This window comes from Ornithorhynchus anatinus, chromosome 3, assembly GCF_004115215.2.
Source record: "Ornithorhynchus anatinus isolate Pmale09 chromosome 3, mOrnAna1.pri.v4, whole genome shotgun sequence".
NCBI lineage: Eukaryota > Metazoa > Chordata > Mammalia > Monotremata > Ornithorhynchidae > Ornithorhynchus > Ornithorhynchus anatinus.
In genome coordinates, this window is record NC_041730.1 from 121,661,866 (window position 1) to 121,681,784 (window position 19,919).

General features: G+C 44.3%; 1 protein-coding gene across 38 annotated transcripts in view; it reads right to left on the reverse strand.

Annotated features, from left to right (window-relative positions):
* The window catches only part of SORBS1 (sorbin and SH3 domain containing 1), a 257,482-nt gene that overhangs the window by 80,341 nt on the left and 157,222 nt on the right, over nt 1-19,919 (reverse strand). For 24 of the 38 annotated variants that reach the window (XM_039911578.1, XM_039911580.1, XM_039911579.1 and 21 more), the window contains 6 exons: nt 17,133-17,188; nt 12,685-12,756; nt 9,867-9,959; nt 7,909-8,028; nt 3,947-3,973; nt 3,724-3,836 (listed from right to left, as the gene is read on the reverse strand). In XM_039911578.1, the coding sequence (XP_039767512.1) occupies nt 3,724-3,836; nt 3,947-3,973; nt 7,909-8,028; nt 9,867-9,959; nt 12,685-12,756; nt 17,133-17,142 (435 nt within the window). In that variant the 5' untranslated portion in view covers nt 17,143-17,188. The remainder of the gene's footprint in view (nt 1-3,723; nt 3,837-3,946; nt 3,974-7,908; nt 8,029-9,866; nt 9,960-12,684; nt 12,757-17,132; nt 17,189-19,919) is intronic. The other 14 variants (XM_039911589.1, XM_039911588.1, XM_029061071.2 and 11 more) reach the window with 1 other exon arrangement.

Below are 19,919 nucleotides of genomic sequence, written 5' to 3' on the forward strand. Positions count from 1 at the left end.
AAGTTAGAAATCCTTAGTTCCTGCCAATACATGTTTACATCTTACCAACACATTCTATAACTATATTCTAAAATTATAACTAAAAGTCCACCAAGTAGAACTCAAAGGTTTGACAAATGCCCTCTCTTCACAAGTCGTAGTCTAGAAGAAGGAATCATTCCTAGAGAGGAAATTCAGAGCCAGGGGAAGTGACTGGGTGCAAGGCTCAGTGGAAAGAGCATGGGCTTTGGAGTCAGAGGTCATGAGTTCGAATCCCAGCTCTGCCACTTGTCAGCTGTGTGACTGTGGGCAAGTCACTTAACTTCTCTGTGCCTCAGTTACCTCATCTGTAAAAGGGGGACTAAGACTGTGAGCCCCATGTGGGACAACCTGATTCCCCTGTGTCTACCCCAGCGCTTAGAACAGTGCTCTGCACATAGTAAGCGCTTAACAAATACCAACAAAAAAAAATGCTGGGATTGTGATCTCCAGCATCACAAAGAAAGCGTAGAGCAATGAAAACTAGAAAGGGGTGGGTCTAATGCTACTCCTAATTCAGACGCCAAACTTTTCACGGAGCTTTAAGGTTTCAAATAGACTAGTGCGGGGAAGGGCCAGGCTGGGTGAGCCAGCCAGTTCCTCCCCTTCTATGTTGCTGAATTGTACTTTCCAAGTGCTTAGTACACTGCTTTGCACACAGTAAGCGCTCAATAAATATGATTGAGTGTATGAATCAACAGTTCAGCAGGCTCAGATATTCAAATGCTGCGAACCAGGAAGATACTAATTGAAGCCCACTTTATGGCTTTTGGTCACTGACCAATCAGCCCCAACCAGCTTCCATGTTGTCGGAGGGGCACTGGCCCCACAGAACACCTCCACTTTCCCATCTTCCTGAACCTTGCAATTCCATTCCATTTCTAATGGGAAACTTCTTCTAGACTGTTAGCTCCTTGTGGGCAAGAAACTGTGAGCCCCATGTGGGACAAGGACTGTGTCCCACAGGATTTGCTTGTATCCATCTCAGAGCTCAGTACAGTGCCCAACATATAGTAAACACTTAAATGCCATTAAAAAAAATCTACCAACTCTGCTGAATTGTACTCTCCCAAGCGCTTAGGACAGTACTCTGCACACAGTAAGTGCTCAATGAATATAACTGATTGATTAATATGGGAGCAAAAAATGGGGGAAGAAAGATGTTTTTTGGATAACTAGAATTATGTTGAGGTGAACTGATGGAGACAAATGCATATGCTTAGTTCTGCCAGAACCCTTTACCTCTTTTCTCATTATTCATTTGGGTTAGAACATGAAGGCAACTTCCATCTGATATTCCAAGCCTGCCTGGGTCCAGAATGAAGTGGTGTTGGAAGAAACCGTTGTGGGGCAACTCAATGGAGAGGACTACAACGAGAGTTTTCCTAATGTGGGTTTCTTCAAGAATGCAACTCCTGGGTTAGAGGAGAGCCGGGTGATGTCCGAGGATGGACGGTGACATCATATGAGATGGAAAATCTCTCAGAACCTTCTAAATCAATCCTTTGGAAATAAGCACCCGTCAATCATGGGAACCAGCATTGCCTACTGGATACTAATAATAACAATAATGATAATGTTGGTATTTGTTAAGCACTTACTATGTGCAGAGCACTGTTCTAAGCGCTGGGGTAGATACAGGGTAATCAGGTTGTCCCACGTGAGGCTCACAGTCTTAATCCCCATTTTACAGATGAGGGAAATGAGGCACAGAGAAGTAAAGTGAGTTGCCCACAGTCACACAGCTGACAAGTGGCAGAGCCGGGATTTGAACCCATGACCTCTGACTCCCAGCCCGGGCTCTTTCCACTGAGCCACGCTGCTCCCCCGAATCAAGGGCCTTGAAGTCGGAGGACCTGGCTTCGCTACTTGACTGCTGTGTGACTTTGTGCAAGTCACGTTGCTTCTCTGTGCCTCAGTTACCTCATCTGTGAATAGAGATTAAGACTGTGGGCCTCATGAGGGATATGGATAGTGTCCAACCTGATTAACTTGTATCTTCTCCAGTGCTTGGTAGAGTGCCTGATACATAGTTAGTGCTTATCAAATACCATTAAAAAAAAATCCCTCTTGAAACTGGCAGCCTGAAAAACTTTAAATTACAAAGGGCCTCCCGCAAGAAGCAGACTGGTCTGCTGATTTCAGAAGCATTTAGATTGATAAAACAAAACCTTCAGTCTATCCGTGCATATTAGAGCAAAGAGTGCCCCCACATGGCCTCGGTGGGACGCAGGTTGCCTTATTTCTAATCTGTAGAGTCGTCGTCCTTCACTTTGAAGATGATGCCGCCGAGCGAAGGACATGAGAGATTCCGCTCACAACCCAGGTTCTCCACAAAATCAGAGATTCCCAGTAAAATTTCAAAGAGTTGTTGTCTCTAGAGGGTCTCTTAGGTGCGTGCGATTATCTGGGACGCTGACTTTTGGTGAGGAATAAAAAAAATCTGTTGGGTTAGACTGTAGAGGTCTGGGTAAAAAAGCTGCTCTGGCCATCTGCCCTCTTGGGCAAATCACATAACCTCGCTGAACCACAAAAACGGGAATATGAGCCCAATGTTGGACAGGGATTGTCTCTATCTGTTGCCGAATTGTACATTTCAAGCACTTGGTACAGTGTTCTGCACACAGTAGGTGCTCAATAAATACGATTGAACGAATGAATGAATAAGACCATCTCATTTTATCTAGCAAGACTGAACTGAGGAAATTAACGTGATCTAGTAATAGTTAATTTAATCAATATGTGAAAGTAAGACAAGATGACAGCGCTTAGTACAGTGCTCTGCACACAGTAAGCGCTTAATAAATACGATTGGATGAATGAATGAATAAGACCATCTCATTTTATCTAGCAAGACTGAACTGAGGAAATTAACGTGATCTAGTAATAGTTAATTTAATCAATATGTGAAAGTAAGACAAGACGACAGATGGAAAACACTTCCTGTTTTTTGGGGAAAAGGTGACATTGAATTCCTTCCCCACCTTAGATCAAAATCAAACACTGAAGAGAAGGAAGGGATTAAGGTATTGTACTCTCCCTAGTTCTTAGTATAGTTCTCTGCACACTTTAAGTGCATAGTAAATACCATCGATTGATTAGAGTACCGCATCTGCTTTGGAAACTTCAAGACTAGCCACAAACAGGCTCAAGATCAGCACCACGTGGGTTTCAAATAGGAAGCAGAGGTCACTCTCCCGGCTACACAAAACCTGGTGAATAATGACATGCTGCCCAGTCCTGCGTCCAGATGGGGGCCCTGCAAGATGATGCCATCCACTCAGGTGATGTGCAAATTTGGATATCTCCAAAACTGATTGCCACGTGGGTAGAAAAAAGGAAAAGGGAGCAAAATAAAAGCTCACGTTTCATTTTCCAGAAGCTAAGAAGGTGAACGCAGAGTAACATCTCCCATGGAGAACAACACTTTTCTAAGAGCATCGAACACGGAAACATTAGGAGAAGCAACATATCAACAACCAAGTGTATATTTTGATTGGACACACAACCACACACACTTTTTTTCCATCTGCTTTTCTAGAAACCCATTCTGGCTCTGGTCCAAGACTTTGGCACAGGGCCCGTTCACCTCTCGGCTACAGGCAACCATGAAGGAACACGACCGAAAACAAGAATGGCCACTTCCCTCCCCGTCCTCCCGTCATTCAGCCACCCACTCCCACCATCCCTCTGACACAGGCCTACCTGAGACTTGCTGTCAGAGGGCAAGTTGGGTCGCACACTTCGGTAGCCTTTAGCAGCCAGCGAAGAGGGCTGAGCGTTTCCATTAGCATCGCCAGAGGAGAGCCGCCACTCATCTAGGAGATGAAAAAGGATTCGGGATCACTGAGCATTCCTGCAGTTTGTTAGGCTTTTCCACTGTCCCTGAAGGAACGTTCCAAAAGACATAATTCAAGAGAAGCCATACCTGCTTGGAGATTGTCTGACTCCAGACCTATGTGTGCCACAGAGAGCAGTGAAGCAAGAATAGAAAAGGGCAAAGAATTAAAAGTTACACTTAAAAGAAGCAAATATGGACTGCAAAGGATGGAAGCGAATTCAGTGTCTAGATTTCAGATAAAAATGCCTTCAGTCAGGTCTCATTTCCATGGGGACTAACTCTAGCCACGATGCCCTCAGAGTTTCTGACCTTTGAAAACACAAGGCTTACATTCAGAGGGATGAAGAAACAATTGTTCCTTGACATTCTTATTTCACAGGCAGCCAGGCGGCAGAACATCCCGCTCCCAAGTCATGACTCAAGATGTAAATACCAGACATTGCTGCAAATTCACAGCCTCACTATTAAACCCTAGAAAAAATAGTTACCCTAATTAGCACTATTGTGTTAGCTCAACAGATATGCGTGAACATAGCTAAACCCTTTTTTCTTAGGTCAAGATGGTCAGACAGAGCCAAACATTAGCCAAATCCAACTTGTTACTATATTTTCAAATGGGCTTTTGTTTCTCCCATTAAGATAGCCTTAGGGTTAGCTTCCCAAAGTGACCTACCCCAGTTTCTCTGCAGCCTGTGCACCTAACTCCACCCTATCCCCTCTTCTGGTCACCCCCACTCCACCCCCTTTTTAGCTAACACAATAGTCTAGTTGGGGGGTTTGAACCATTTTTATTAGAAACTACAACTGTAGTCCTACTCCCTCACGTCTCTTTCCAATCAGATACTGCCACTTCTCCTACTCTTCCTCTTCAGTGCTCCCCTACAACAGTTGGCATGAACCAAATGTAAAACTTTCATCCTAGGCAAACTTGCCTTTCATTTCCACCCTGCCCTCCACCAACTCACCCCAGCTTCTCCTGCCCCTCCTTTCCCTGGGCTCTTTGGAATCTCTGGTGTGTAGTGGTTCAGCCCAGTGATGTCGCAGGCCAATTCCTATCCTGCCGCCTCCATTCTGAGATACGCTCCTGGTGCTACTTGCTGACTTTTCTGTTGCTCCCTCTGCACTGACTTTTCCCACTCTCTGTGGCCTAAATGGCGAGGGGGAGGGAAGGAGGGGGGAAGGGAGGAAGAGGGAGGAGTCATCGCCATCACACCGCCAATTCCAAATCCTGCCAAACCCAGCTTCTAATTATCCATCTTCACCAGCTCAACGTAACACCGTGAGAACTGATGGCTCTGATGATGATGGATGAAGACAACGGTTGTCCTGGTGACACGGCTTTTTTTCTAGTGTTCCCAGAATGCAGCTGACTCACTTTCTTGTACCACATGTCGAAGATGCTCTCAGAGTCCCATTAATCCCTCTTTCCATCACACATCTTTCCCTTACAAGGGCTTTTTCATAGAGCAGCAGCCTTCCATTCCATCATCCACAAAGAAGTTGAACACAAAATGCCCAGCAAGCTTTGGGACTCTCAAGAAATTTATATACAAGTCTTTGTAAAGTGCCCATAGATTCCGCGATTGTCCTTTCATCTATTTTGCTGTGAAGACTGCCATTTTTAAGGGTGGGAAAAATTAGCAATCCAAATAGGCCCAGCTGTCAGGAAGGGACTCAAAGACGAAACCACTCTCCTCCCACATCATCCTCCAAAGTATAAGGTCTTGGGCTCCATCAAATGAGAGGACTGCAACTTTAAGGAGTGGATTTTCAGCACTGGCAAAGAGGTCTAGTCCTTAAACCAAACACACCATCCCGCCTTTAGAAATCTGAACCTGGTGGTAGAACTATTTGATGAGCCAGGGGCCCTGGACAGCTAGCATCTGCCCTAATTAGGAAGAACGCTTTCAATCTCCTTTTGTTGGAAAATGGTTGACAGTTTTTTGGCTTCAGTGTCTTCAGATTTCTCAGTTTGTTCTCAAAGATGAGCACTCTGTGTGTGTAGTAAGACATCTTCATTGGGGCCTTGGAGAATCAAACAAAGACTGTAGCACACCAGTCAGAAACACTCAACAGTCTAACCAGGGGGAATCTTGGACTTTTGGACACATGTGAAAATCCTCACTGGTTCTCAGGTATCTGGCTAAAACTTTTATCTTTGGGGCTCATTTATCTCAAATCAAATTTCTGGCCTGTCAATGACTCTTCTCATGTGAGCGAATGAACCATTTGCAACAGTACAGTCATTTGGAAAACTTCCAATTGTCAAGAGCTGCAGTGAAGAGATAAATAAAGATGGAATAATTATGGCATTCAAGGTTAGTACTTGTGAGCTTCGGGAGTTCCCTTTTTGGAAGATTTGATGGTTTTATAACCACTGCATTGACCTCAACTAAATACTGATAAGATATTCCTTCATTATCAATAGTCATCAAATTATTCAATGGTTATTAAGCCTAAAGAACTGCAATGTACACATTTTTGATTGAGACATGCTTCCTATCCACTAGGAGTTTACAGTGTAGTTGTAGACAACATAGACAAGACAAACTTAGGTAATGGACAGATTAGATGAGCACTAATCTTCAAAGTTTGTTGTCAGGAGCTGTGCAACAGGCCAGAGGCTGACAAAATGATGACTGAATTACCCAACCAAGAATGTTTTCAGTTAAGGAAGTGTACTGTTTGCCAAGAAGTCGCTGCCACAGACAGCTGCAAAATATTCTTCCAGGGCTAGATTCTAGCTAAGAAAAAACACACACAATAAAATCAAATAAGGGAAATGGATGTCTCCCAATTGAAAAAAGAGAAAAGCATTCTCCAGGAAAAATCCAGTAACGGAGCCGTGGAACTACCCACTCACCCTCTTGCTCAAGATGTCTAAGGCCTGTTGGCAGTAGAATGGATTTTCCCAGCTAAGGTCTTCTCTTCGCTTCTGCCAACCCTGTCACTTGGGTGGGGGGCGGGGAAGAGAATCCGTATGCCTGTTGCATGAGAACTGGCAGTTGACAACGAGATAGCTTATCAACCATTGAAAATACAGGTAAAAACCCCTTCCAGTAAGATGAACTCGGGCAAATCTTCCTACTGAGATACATGAGCTGGAAACTGATGATTTCTGCACAGGTAAGGTGAGGTTAGGTAACTTTTTACTTTAATTTAACAGTGACTACCTAGTTCATTCATACCAACTTAATCCTTGTCCGTCCGTGTGTCTGTTGAAACCTCCGCTGGCATTTCTGCTATAATGTACTGAACCAATTTAGTGTATAGTTCTCACTCCCTCATTTCACTGTATATTTTATATATACGACTTGGACTCTGTCAATTAAATAATCACGGAGGAAACTAAGCAGCTACCTTAGAACCATCATTATTTGATCACCTCTTCCCACCCTTTTTTGTCTTTCATGTACTTGGATCTGTATCCCTTAAGCACTTGTTATTCACACCCGACCAACACCACTTATGGATATATGCCTATATTCTCCCATTTATTTTAATGTCTGACTTCCTCTCTAGACTAAAATCTTCTTGTGGGCAGGGAACATATCATCTCTTCCATATTGTTCTCTCCCATCTGTGCTTAGCACACAGTAAGCGCACAATAAATATCATTGAGTGACAGAGATTCATTTGAATAACCCACAATATTACATATCATTTCAACATTCTGAGACCTATTTCTAATGAGGAACATCAATGAACAGAACCCTGCTCTGTTTTTGCTTTGGAAGATGAGTCCAGCAGATTTAAATCCTTTCATCAATAAAATCCTACTGATAGCAATAAAATTTGTGTCAGAGAACGGATGGAAATATAATTCACGTTTTGCAGCAATTTACTTTCCCTCCTATCTCCAGCACTTATTGATCAGGTGGCACACCTTAGAATTAAGTTGCACTAAGATTTTGAAATTGAGCTATTGTAGTACCCTTGTATCTTAGCTGTGAATTTCCAACTGGAGAAATTGTTGCAGGAAGGTTGTAGGCATTATGAGTTCAAATGAAACCTGACTTCCTTTCAGGGGATGGGTGCAGCCAACTTACTTTCTGTGGGCAAAGATTCCTGAGGGATCAAAGGACTGGTGCTTTGGGGTTCTCGGTAGGCTGAAGTTGCCCGAAGGGTCACCGCTCCTTTCCCAGTGCAGATTTTAGTTGGGTCCATGTCTGAAAAAAAGACGTCCCAAAGGAGAAAATTTGAAACAAGTCATTCTGACTAAACAGATACCAGGCTAATTAACTAGTAAAGACAGTTGAATATTGGGAATTATTTGGACATGATATCTCAGTAAATTATTCTTCAGACAATGAAAAGTAGCTTTGTTAGATAGAGCAAATTCTCAGAGATTTCCAATACTATATATGGGTGGGTGTGGGACAAAAGTGGTAAGCCTGTGGGGAGAGATGGCTGCTTCAGAATGTAAATGGGATAATTTGTTTAATAAAATCAAGTTTGGGTTGGTGATCAGTGCTCTCTCTTCCAGCTCATACTTCATTTAATCAAGCAAAATGTTTGTAAACTAGGGTGTAAGGTGCTAGAATTTCTTTGCATCAGCCAGTTGAGGTTCTTGACAAGACTAAACAGTAAGCTGTCTGTCCTGTGAAGAAAGAGCATCAGATTAAAGGTTGTAACACTCCCAAATTTAATGTTATTTCAAGACAATAGCCAGAAATAGCCCTCCAGAGGAACAAAGAACACCTCCTTCTAAACAGTGACCTGGTACTGAACCTGGATGTGAAATTCGATCTGTTTATTTTCATCCAGATGTAAAACAGACACAGCTACCTTACAGACTTTTAAAAGTTCAGATAAGAAGGATTCCAAAATAAGGTGCTACAAGATTGATGTCCGAATTCTTTGAAAAATTTATCATCCTCTGTATGGATCTCTGACACAGATAAAGGTTTAAGATATGTGGTTGGTCATTTGATTCTGTTTAGAGAGGTTTTTGTTCTATTGGTGTGGCTAGGCCACCCAGTGTGTATTGAGCTGAACTGGACTCAATATTTTCAGTGTGTTCACAGTCCCAGTTCCCACCTTAACCCTTCTTTTCTATTTGAAATGTCAAGCAGCAGAGGACACAAGCAGTTAAGTGGCAGAGGCGGGATTAGAATCCAGGTCTGTCCTCTTTCCACTAGGTCATGCTGCTTCTGTTTCCTTTCCTTTGCCCCCTTCCATTTCCCAGGCCAGAGAAAAGAAGCTCATCCAATTCCCATCCTGCTGTCACTGTCAGCAATTATTTGGCTACATGAACATTTCGACAGCCAGAACTACTCCACTTCCAAATTCAAGTGAAGGAGTTGGATCTTAAGAAGCAAATGCTGTTAATGCCTGCTGTATAGGTCTTCTGAACAGGAAGTAGATTTGGATTTCTCTAAGAAAGATTTGGATTACTCTAAGAGGTTCATCACAACAGTGTTAGTTTAGGCAAAAATCCAAGCTGCTCAAGCACTCGCTCACGCCTGAAAATAAAGAAATGTGGGTCACTTACCGGGCACTCCAACCTCAGTCCAGGTGGGAAGGGCACCCTTGGGGGCCGATTATGAGGATGGCTACTTTGGTAAATGTCCCGATAGCCACCACCGTATCCCTCCACCTCTAGTGACTGTCCACTCCTGAAAGTGATCCATAGAGGACCAACTGGCCCATCCCTGGGTCATCACTAGTTCCAGTCTACTCCACGCAGAGTCCATAGTGGTGCAGGAGTTCCTGCAACCACCAGCCACCCAGGGTTGGGGGAAGGATGCTATTTGCCCTGTGCATTTGGTGTTTTATAGTTCTTGAAAACCACTGATAGGCAGGCACGCACACACGCACACTCTTTCTCTCTCTTTCATAGTATCATTGGTAGGGAGAGCAAAAGAAGAGAAGTGGATTGAAGGATTAATGAAGACTAGCAAATAGATGGAAAAATTGCCTCAAACATGCAAGAAATGTACCGGAGATCAACCTATGGGAGTATTTTAGCAGGGGATGAAGAAGCAGCAAAGACACTGAGAGATACCTGTAGGCAGCACTAGGCCAGGACTTTTCACTTTCTTCAGAGGGATTATTTTAACAGCAGAAATAGAGCGTGCATATAAAGGGTCATCAGTTGCTGAAAACACAAAAGTACACATGGAGCAACCAGAAGGAAGAACATTTGGGAAACATGCATGGACTTGGGAAAAATCAGCAGTGACAATAGGAGGAAGTTGCATACACAGGAAACAATTTGGAGAGCAGTGATGTAAAAATTAAAAATAATGTGCTATTTTAAGGGGTGTACCAATTCTGCAGTGCTCTTCTTTCTGTATTGATTATGGCTCAGCTATCAAAACATGACAAAACATTCTCAAAAGAAAAAAACTGGTTGTAAAAATTTCAGGCAGTAACTTTTTGTGGGGCTCAGCCAGCTGTCCTGTCCTAAAACTTTCATCAAAACACAGTAAGAGTATTTTTTAAACAAAACACACAATGACCGTGCATCTCAAATTCTCATCCTCTGATGGGATGTAGATCAATCATATTCAGTGAACTTTTACTGTGTGCAGAATGCTGTACTAAGTTCTTGGGAGTGTACACTAAAACAGAGTTGGTAGACATTCCTTGTCCACAAGGAGTTTACAGTCTAGATCCAGTGCTCTTGCCCCCAGTTGTCATCTAAGTGACTGGACAATCCCAAGTCCAAGCTTCCCAAATCCTGGCAAGGGACATCTTTTTGTTTGTTTGCTTTGTTTTAATGGTATTTGTTAAGCATTTACTAAGTGCTAGGAACTGTACTAAGTGCTAGGGTAGACACAAGTTGATCAGGTTGCACACAGTCCATATGTCCTGCAAAGGGGCTCATAGACTTAATCTCCATTGTATAGAGATTGTATTGTATTGGTAACTGAGGCACAGAGAAGTGAAGACGCCTCTGGGGAAGAAGCATCAGGATGAATTTCCCACAACCTGTGGGGCAACCTGTGGGGCAAGGGTTGAAGGGAGAGGGGAGATGATGTGATTCCCAAATCCCAGAATCTGATCAGACTCCTGGGGCAAGAGAGGATGGAGGCAGAGGGGCATAACCTTCCAATGTGATCGAGTACCGCCAATCTCATCCTTTCCAGAGAGCCTGCAAGAAAAGAAGTCAAGCTTTCCCTGCCATGGTTCAAGGTTGTAGCTCTGAGGATCCTGGATGAAATGGAAGCACTACACATTCCTAGCATGCCCAAGCCTGCACCAAGCTGACCTTTCTTACCTCTTTCTCACCCTACCTCCCAGTCAACTCCTCTATATCTCACACACTGGCATTTATCGTAAAGGTCTCTTTACCAGGCTAAAGGCTTCCTGGACATTTGGTCATTGGGGGCTTTTGGGAAGCACATGCCCAGAATCCCCACAGTTGTTGTGGAGCCCCCAGGGAATGGTAGTGCACCCCCCTCAGCCTTTTGTGGACCCTGGTTACGAGTCATTGCTGCTTGCTTCATCAGAAGGTAGAGGGAAGAAGCTGCATGACCTAGTGGAAACAGCATGAGCCTGTGCAACCTTGGGCAACTTGCCTCACTTCTCTGTGCTTCAGTTACCTCATCCATAAAATGGAGATTAAAACGGAGCCACCAATGGTACATGAACAGTGTTCAACCTGATTAGCGTGTATTTATCTCAGAGTTTAGTACAGTGCCTGGCACATAGTAGTGCTTAACAGATACCTTTAAAAATAAATGGCGGGAAGAAGAAATGATGACTTGTTACCAAGACACTCAAGAGAACATTTAAAATGGCGGCTCCCTGGCATGCAGTTTGCTCACCCGTTTCTAGGACAGAGGTGGAGAAATAGCCAGAAGTTATCTAAAGGTGCAGATATTTTTGAGGATGAGCCCAATTTAAAAACTAGCTCAGAGGCCTTTTGCCTAAGAGTAAAGCACAGATATTTCTGTGGTAGAAAGTTCCTGCCGAGTTGAGGAGGTAGTCCAGAGGGGCTTGGGTTAGGCCCCGCTTTGTTCTCTCAGCTGGAACAATCCTTACTTGCAGTACACCAGTAGAGCCATCTTTCATCTTGGTTTTTTCCACTCTGGATTCAATCATCCTGTACAGGCAGATTCAAAAATCTCTCCAGCTAGGTTAAAATAATTTTTTTTCCAGTGTTGGAGAATACAGATGTCTGCTTAGAAAGCAGTGAGTCTGATACCAATTTGGGACCTCAGGGGAAATCCAGGATTTGAAAAGCTGTGGTTTCCTCCGACACAAGGAGGACAGATTGGCACGGCCCAGCCGTGCTCAGCTCGGTCCAGACCACACACGTAGTCCAAAGGAGACCAAGCTTGGGTGTGCTGGGGATGAGCCTAGAACTCAGACAGGACTAAGATTCATTCGATCATATTTACTGAGCCCTTACTGAGTGCAGAGCTTGGGAGGGTACGATCTGACACACAACAAGCTTACAGTCTAGAGGATGGGCTTACAGTCTCAACAATTCTGTCACTTGCATAAAGGCTTGGGGCAGTCTATGACGGATGCTTGATATACTCCTTCTAACGCACAGCAACAACATTTCCTTGCTGATAAGAAGGCAGAGGGAGAACCTCAATCTCCCTGCACCAGAGATGAAGTGGAGATGGTGCTGCCCCAGTGTAGATCACTATTTTTTATTTTATTCTTCTAGAAGTGGCCCACAGAGGGGTTGGGATGTCCCTTAGCGATGGCCACAGATAGGCAACGATGGTTACCCGGTCTTCTGACTCTCCATCTACTAGCGCAGAACTGCTTCCTCCAGCAGATGGGAGCAGTTTCTCAAACTGACGTTCCACATAACCCTTCTGAAAACTGCACAGAGTTTACATCCACATCACTGGACCCACCTTTTTCTTGCCCATTACTGCTTGATGTCAGGCCATTCACCACTGTTTTAGAAATTCCATCTTCTTCACACTCTGGAAGAAATAAAGAGAAGCCTTGAGGAGGTGGTCACCTGGTGTGATTAGTAGTAAGCTCAGATTGGTTTCATTCATTCATTCAATAGTATTTATTGAGCGCTTACTATGTGCAGAGCACTGTACTAAGCGCTTGGAATGTACAAATCGGTAACAGAGACAGTCTGTGCCCTTTGACGGGCTTACAGTCTAATCGGGGGAGACAGAGAGACAAGAACAATAGCGATAAATAGAATCAAGGGGAAGAACATCTCATTAAAACAATAGCAAATAAATAGAATCAAGGTGATGTACATCTCATTAACAAAATAAATAGGGTAATGAAAATATATACAGTTGAGCGGATGAGTACGGTGCTGAGGGAACGGGATGGGAGAGGGGGAGGAGCAGAGGGAAAGGGGGGAGAAGAGGGTTTAGCTGCAGAGAGGTGAAGGGGGGGTAGAGGGAACAGAGGGAAAAGGGGAGCTCAGTCTGGGAAGGCCTCTTGGAGGAGGTGAGCTTTAAGTAGGGTTTTGAAGAGGGGAAGAGAATTAGTTTGGCGGAGGTGAGATTTCCCAATCGATAGAATTTGTTGAGTACCTACTTGGTGCAGAGCAATGGAATAAGCACTTGGGAGAGTACAACAGATGTAGGAGACATCCAACTGTGCCCTCAAGGAATTTACGATTAAACAGAAGAGACTAATCTAAATCAATTTACAAAGGACAAGTGCTCTAAAAGTAATAATAATAATTATGGTATTTACTAAGCGCTTACTTTATCTAAACCCAGGGGTTGATAAAAGGTAAATTGGTTTGACACAGTCCCTGTCCCACATGGGGCTCCTAGTCTTAATGCTTATTTTACAGATGACATTACTGAGGCAAGTGACACAGCTGGTATTAGAACCCATGACCTTCTGACTCCCAGGCCCATGCTCTATCCACTACGCCACACTGTCCTGTACTGAAGTGTTATGAAAGGATGTGAGCACAAAAGTGTTGAGATGATGGTGGGGAGGATATGATTTGAAGAGAGGAAAACTTAATAGGAGCAAGCCTCCCGGAGACAGAATTTCTGAAGAAAGGGTTTTGAAAATGGGGAGAGCTTTAGTCTACTTTTAGGAACTAGGCAGGAGGATGGGAGTGAACCAGTGGTCTGAGGCAGGAAAGTCCAGTTCAAGACACAGTGAGAGGTGACCTACAGAGGGCTGGAGACCATGTGTTGAGACAAGTAGAAGAGAGTGCTCAGTACAGTGCTCTGTAAAAGTAAGCGCTCAATAAATTCCATTGATTGATGAAGACAGTGGATGGGTAAAACAGCGGGTTCAGTGAGGCTTATGTTGGCTGGTGTGTCCTCTCCCAGCACAGGTGGAGCTAGTTAATCCTGGCTGGTTCACAGGAATCAATTGGGGCTGCAGAAGAATCTCAGGCAGGGTGGCTTCTCCGGCTTTTGGGATCACACAGGGTGACCCTGGGCAAGTTCTGTGTCAATTCAGGGCTGGTTATTCCAGGTCCAGGGACCTGAAACTCAACACTCACCTGATCCAACACTTCCCCACCATCCCAGAGGCTGATTATGGGCTCCTGACATGGAGGGCTAGTGCTTACTCTTTCCCAATCCGCAGGACTCTTTGGCAAGCTCTGAGACCCATCCATTTTTGAGAAACGGAAGGCAGCAAGATGGGAACCCACCATCCTCATCTGGTGCCGCCTGCCTTCAGAGAAGCTGTCATCAAATCCACCCAATCATGCCAATCACTTCCGATCTTAATCAAATTAATCGATTGATCCTATTTATTGAGCACATACTGTGTGCAGAGCACTGTACTGAGCAGTTGGGAGAGTACAGTATAATATAACAGACACATTCCACAAGGACTCTGAATGAGAATCAAGGAACTTCCTTGTCAAGGTTGTGTCACTGGGAGGCAGTGTGGCTCAGTAGAAAGAGGAGGGGAATGGGAGTTAGGAAATCCAGATCACTGACACTGTCCTCTCCTAGTTCTCCTATCTTTCTGGCTGTTCTTGCTCTGTGTCTTCTGCGGGCTACTCCTCTTCCTCCAACCTGTTGTGGGAATCCCTCAAGTCCCAGTTCTCGATCCCCTTCTTCATCTAAGTCCACCCCTCTGGAGAATTCATTTGCTTCCCTGGCCTTAATCATCATCTCAATGTGGATGATTCCCAAATCTACCTCTCCAGCCCTAACGTATCTCCTCATCTGCAGTGTCATATTTTCCTTTTGCCTTCAAAATCTCTTTGAATTTGGATGTCCAGTCTACACCTCAAACTTAACATGTCCAAAATAAAACTCACAAACTCATCTTCCCACCCAAATCCTATCCTCCCCATTACTGTATCCATTCATCCATTTAATTGTATTTATTGAGTTCTTACTGTGTGCGAAGCACTGCACTAAGTGGTTGGGAGAGTACAATACAATAAGAGATGCATTCCCTGTCCATAACGAGCTCACAGTCTTCACAAGCCCGTAACTTTGACATTACCTTCATCTCTCTCATTCATCCCATATATTCAGTCTGTCAACAAATGCTGTTGGTTCTACCTTCACAACATCTCTAGAATCCTCCTCTTCCTCTTCTCCAAACTGCTGCGATGCTGATCCAAGCCCTTCCATATCCATATACCATTGAATCGTATTTATTGGGCATTTACTGTGTGCAGGGCATTGTATCAAGCGCTTGGAAAGTACAATTCAGCAATATAGAGTGACAATCCCTGCCCACACTGGGCTTACAGTCTAGAGAGGGGGAAGACAGACTGACATCAAAACAAGTATACAGGCATCAATATAAATAGAATTATAGATCTTACACATCAAAACAAGCAGTAATGAATATAAATACAATTATAAACATATATATATATATACACAAACACATTAGTGCTTTGGGGAGGGGGGAGAGCAAAGGGAGCCAGTTGAGGTGATGTGGGAGGGGAAACTGAGGAAAAAGGGGGCTTAGTTTGGGAAAGCCTCTTGGAAGAGATGAGTCTTCAGTAGGGCTTTGAAGGGGGGGAAGAGTGATTGGTGGATTTGAGGAGGTAGGGCATTCCAGGCCAGAGGTAGGACGTGGGCCAGGGGTGGATGGCGGGACAGACGAGATTGAGGCAGTGAGAAGGTTAGCACCAGAGGAGCGGGATGTGTGGGCTGGGATATAGAAGGAGAGAAGGGAAGTGAGGTATAAAGGGTCAAGGTGATGGAGAGCTTTGAAGCCAATAATGAGGAGTTTTTGTTTGATTCGGAAGTTGATAGGAAACCACTGGAGATTTTTGAGGGGAGGGGGGTGTGCAACATGCCCAAAATGCTTCTGTAGGAAGATAATCTGGGCAGCAGAGTGAAGTATAGACTGAAATGGGGAGAAACAGTAGGTTGGGAGATCAGAAAGGAGGCTGATAGGATGAGGGATTGTACTAATGTGGTAGAGGTTTGGATGGAGAGGAAAGGGCAGATCTTGGTGATGTTGTGAAAGTGAGACTGGCAGGTTTTGGTGATGGACTAGATTGTAAGATCCTTGAAGGGAAGTATCATGACCACCCAGCGCTTAGAACAATGCTCGGCACATAGTAAGAGCTTAACAAATATCAACATTATTATTATTATCTATTCTATTGGACTCTCCCAAGTGCTTAGTGCAGTGCTCTGCACCAGTAAGTGCTCAATAAATTCCAATGATTGATTGACTGTAAATTCTCCAGCACATGCTGGATTTCAGGCCGCATGAGGTGGACACAAATGCTTAATGGATTGGTAGAAAAGTCGGTTTTTGATTTAGCAGTTGGATAAAACTGAACTAACGTTCATCGTCTCAAGTACTACAAACCAACCTGCACATTTTCAGATGCACATATTCATTTAGTGGATAGTCAGATTTCAGTTCAGCAACATTGTTCAATGTTAGAACCATTTAACTTTCTTTGCTTGACATTTCATAGAATCTTGCTGTCCCTTCAATCAAAACCGTAATTGATCGGGCCAGATGCCAAAGAGAATGGTGCTTTTCAAGTGATGCAACTGAAAACGTATTATCTGGATGCTATTTACCCCAAGTCAAAAATCATTCTTGCTTTTTGGGGCATCAGGGTCATATACTTGTCTATTTCCCTTAGATTGCATTCTTAAAGTAACTGGCATTTGTGTTTTACTCCTCTCACCAACAATGATCTATCAACGGGAGTCAAGAGCATGGGTGGATCAATTAACCCGCTAGGATGAAGGGAAGGAATTTCTCACTGGGGGCTCTAGTACTTGTAAGCCATCTGATTGCTCTTGTTAATTCCCTTGCTGAGTGCTTCAGAATATTGTGAGTAATGCAGGTACCCTTGCCCTGCTCTGCAGATCTGCTGGAGAAGGTAAATAGGACCATCAAAAGGACTTACCAGAGCTCATTGTATCGGCGGGGCTGGTCTTCTGCACTCCTAGGCTCTGATTCTCCCTAAGTTAAATAACAAACAATGGGTGTTTCAGTATGAGTCCCAGTCACTACATTAAACAGAAACAATAGTCAGGAACAACAATTCATCATTATTTGGGCAAGTATATGAAACAGGACTCCAGGCTGTGGCATAAAGCCTGGCGATGCAACTGAGAGCAGCTCTGCCCGCTCCGTCCCCATTGCCAGCAACCTTGGAGGTGGAGGGGAGTGCAGTGAGTGGTGGGTGGGGACTGAACATTCGGGGCAGAATTTCCTCCCTCCCTCAGCTGCTCAAGCTTCCTATTCCTCACTTTCCAGGCCTGCCCCTGCAGTCCGCCACATGAGCAATTTATCAGGGGTGGGGATGGAGGAAGAAAAAACAAAAATGGGAGACTTCATTCCTCAGCCCTTCTCCCAACTCCCCTCAAAGTGCTGTTGGAAGTGGTTTGTTTGGGGGAAAGCTATTAAACTTCCACAAGCTCTTTGCCTGCAATTCTCACCATTCCTCTGCCTTGCCTCTAAAGTAGCCCATTCTGAAAACCCACTTTACTGCTGTGGAAAGAACAAGAAAGGTGGACTGTCCAAGGGCTGGTTCTCTGAAGAGAAGCCCCTCGTCATTATGATCAGCATTAGCATTTCCCCTTAAGACACTACCATAACTGAGGCAATGGTCATTCAACAACAACACTGTTTGGTACTCTATTGTGCAGAATTCTTCCTCTATGCTGCCTTCTCTCCCCACGATCCGGGGTCCCTGTAACCGCCGCAATGAGTACTACTAAATTATCTCGACTTCTCTCCACCAAGGCGAGTGAAACATACCATTACCGCAGCCCTGCATCACCCTGCGTGTTCTCAGTCCCCCTCCACTGTCTCTCCTCCCTGCAAACATGCTGTACACCCATTGTGCTGCCTCCCTGGCTTCCCTCCACATCATCAAGGAGACCCCATTCCATCCTGCTTCCCACTACCCAGTGGGAACGAGAACATCTGCAGCACAAGGCGTCGTGTAAACTCAGTTAAACTAGGGGCTACGGTAGCCATCCTGAGGCTATGGGTATGCTGTGGACTCTGCATCAAAAGGAGCCTGAAATTCTGCTCCTTTAGCTAAAGCACCCTACTGACTTTTGTTTCTATTCTGTGAACTGTATATTTGCCCTCGTCTTTTTTGTTGTTTTACTGGTTTATTATTCTATTGCTCCCGATGTGTCTGTCTCTGATATCGTCCCCGACTTAGATTCATATTGTGTGAGCCCATCGAGGGACAGGGTCTGTGTCTCATCTGCACTTGTGCACTCTTTCCCGGAGCTTAATAAATACTATTACCACAACTTGTCCTACACTGAAGCTGTTCTATTTTCCCAGCATAAGCATGTTTCAGATGCCATCCCCTGGGACTATGGTCTATGGATGTTTCAGTCGGTGGGAGGGACTCTGCCGAGAGGAATTCAATGCTGTGAAATTCTGCAACTACGGCAGGCAGAAAAGCAGGATCAGCAGGAATCGCTCCCACAGACCAAATGGGCAGAGCCTAGATCTACCTATTCTGTTTGTGTCTGCAAAATAATAATAATGATAATAATGGTGATGATGATAATAATAATAATACTAGTGTCATAATTGTGGTATATGTTAAGTATTATGAGCCAAGCACTGTACATGGTAGTAATAACTATAGTATTTATTAAAAATAATAATTGTGGCACTTGTTGAACACTTCCTGTGTGCCAGGCACTGTACTAAGCACTGGGGTAGATACAAGCAATGTGGATTGGACACGGTCTCTGTCCCACATAGGGCCCATAACCTTATTCCCCTTTTTACAAATGAGGTAACTGAGGCTCAGAAAAGTAAAGTGACTTGCCCAAGGTTACACAGTAAACAAGTGGAGCCAGGATTAGAACCCACGAACTTCTGACTTCCAGGCCTGTGCTCTATCCATTATGCCAGGCTTATTAAGTGCTCACTGTGTGCAGAGAATTGAACTAAGCACTTAGGGGAGTTTAATAGTTAGAAGATATGATCTCTGCCTCGGGAGTTTTACAATCTAGCCAGGGAGACCGTCACTAAAATAAGTTACGAGTAGGAAGAAGCCACTGAAATTTTTTTTAATGGTATTTGTTAAGTGCTTACTATGTGCCAGGCACTGTTTTAAGTGCTGGGGTAGATATAAGCTAGTCAGACTGAACACAGTTCACATCCCACTTGGGGCTCACAGTCTTAATCTCCATTTTACAAATGAGGTAACCGAGGCATAGAGAAGTTAAGTGACTTGCCCAAGGTCACACAGCAGACAAGTGGTCGAGCTGGGGTGAGAACCCAGGTCCTTTTGACTCCCAGGCCCATGCTCCATCCACTAGGATACACTGCTTCCCCACATTTAAGGGTATATACATATTCTTGAGAAGCAATATGACCTAGGGTAATAAGCGCAGGCCTGGGAGTCAGTGGACCTGGGCTGCCAGCTGTTTGATCTTGGCAAAGTCATTTAACTTCTCTGTGCTTCACTTTCCTCATCTGTAAAATGGGGGTTAAATACTTATTCTCCCTCCTCCCTTAGACCATGAGCCCCCTGTGCCACACAGACTATATCCCATCTGCCTATATTGTACCGCCCCGAGGCATGTAGTAAGCCCTTAACAAATACCACAATTACTATTAAGTACATAAGTGCTATGGAGGAGTGTGACAATCCACATGCCTAGGTGGTTTGGAAGTGCAGAAGTAGCTGCTACTGGGAATGAAGGGTGGA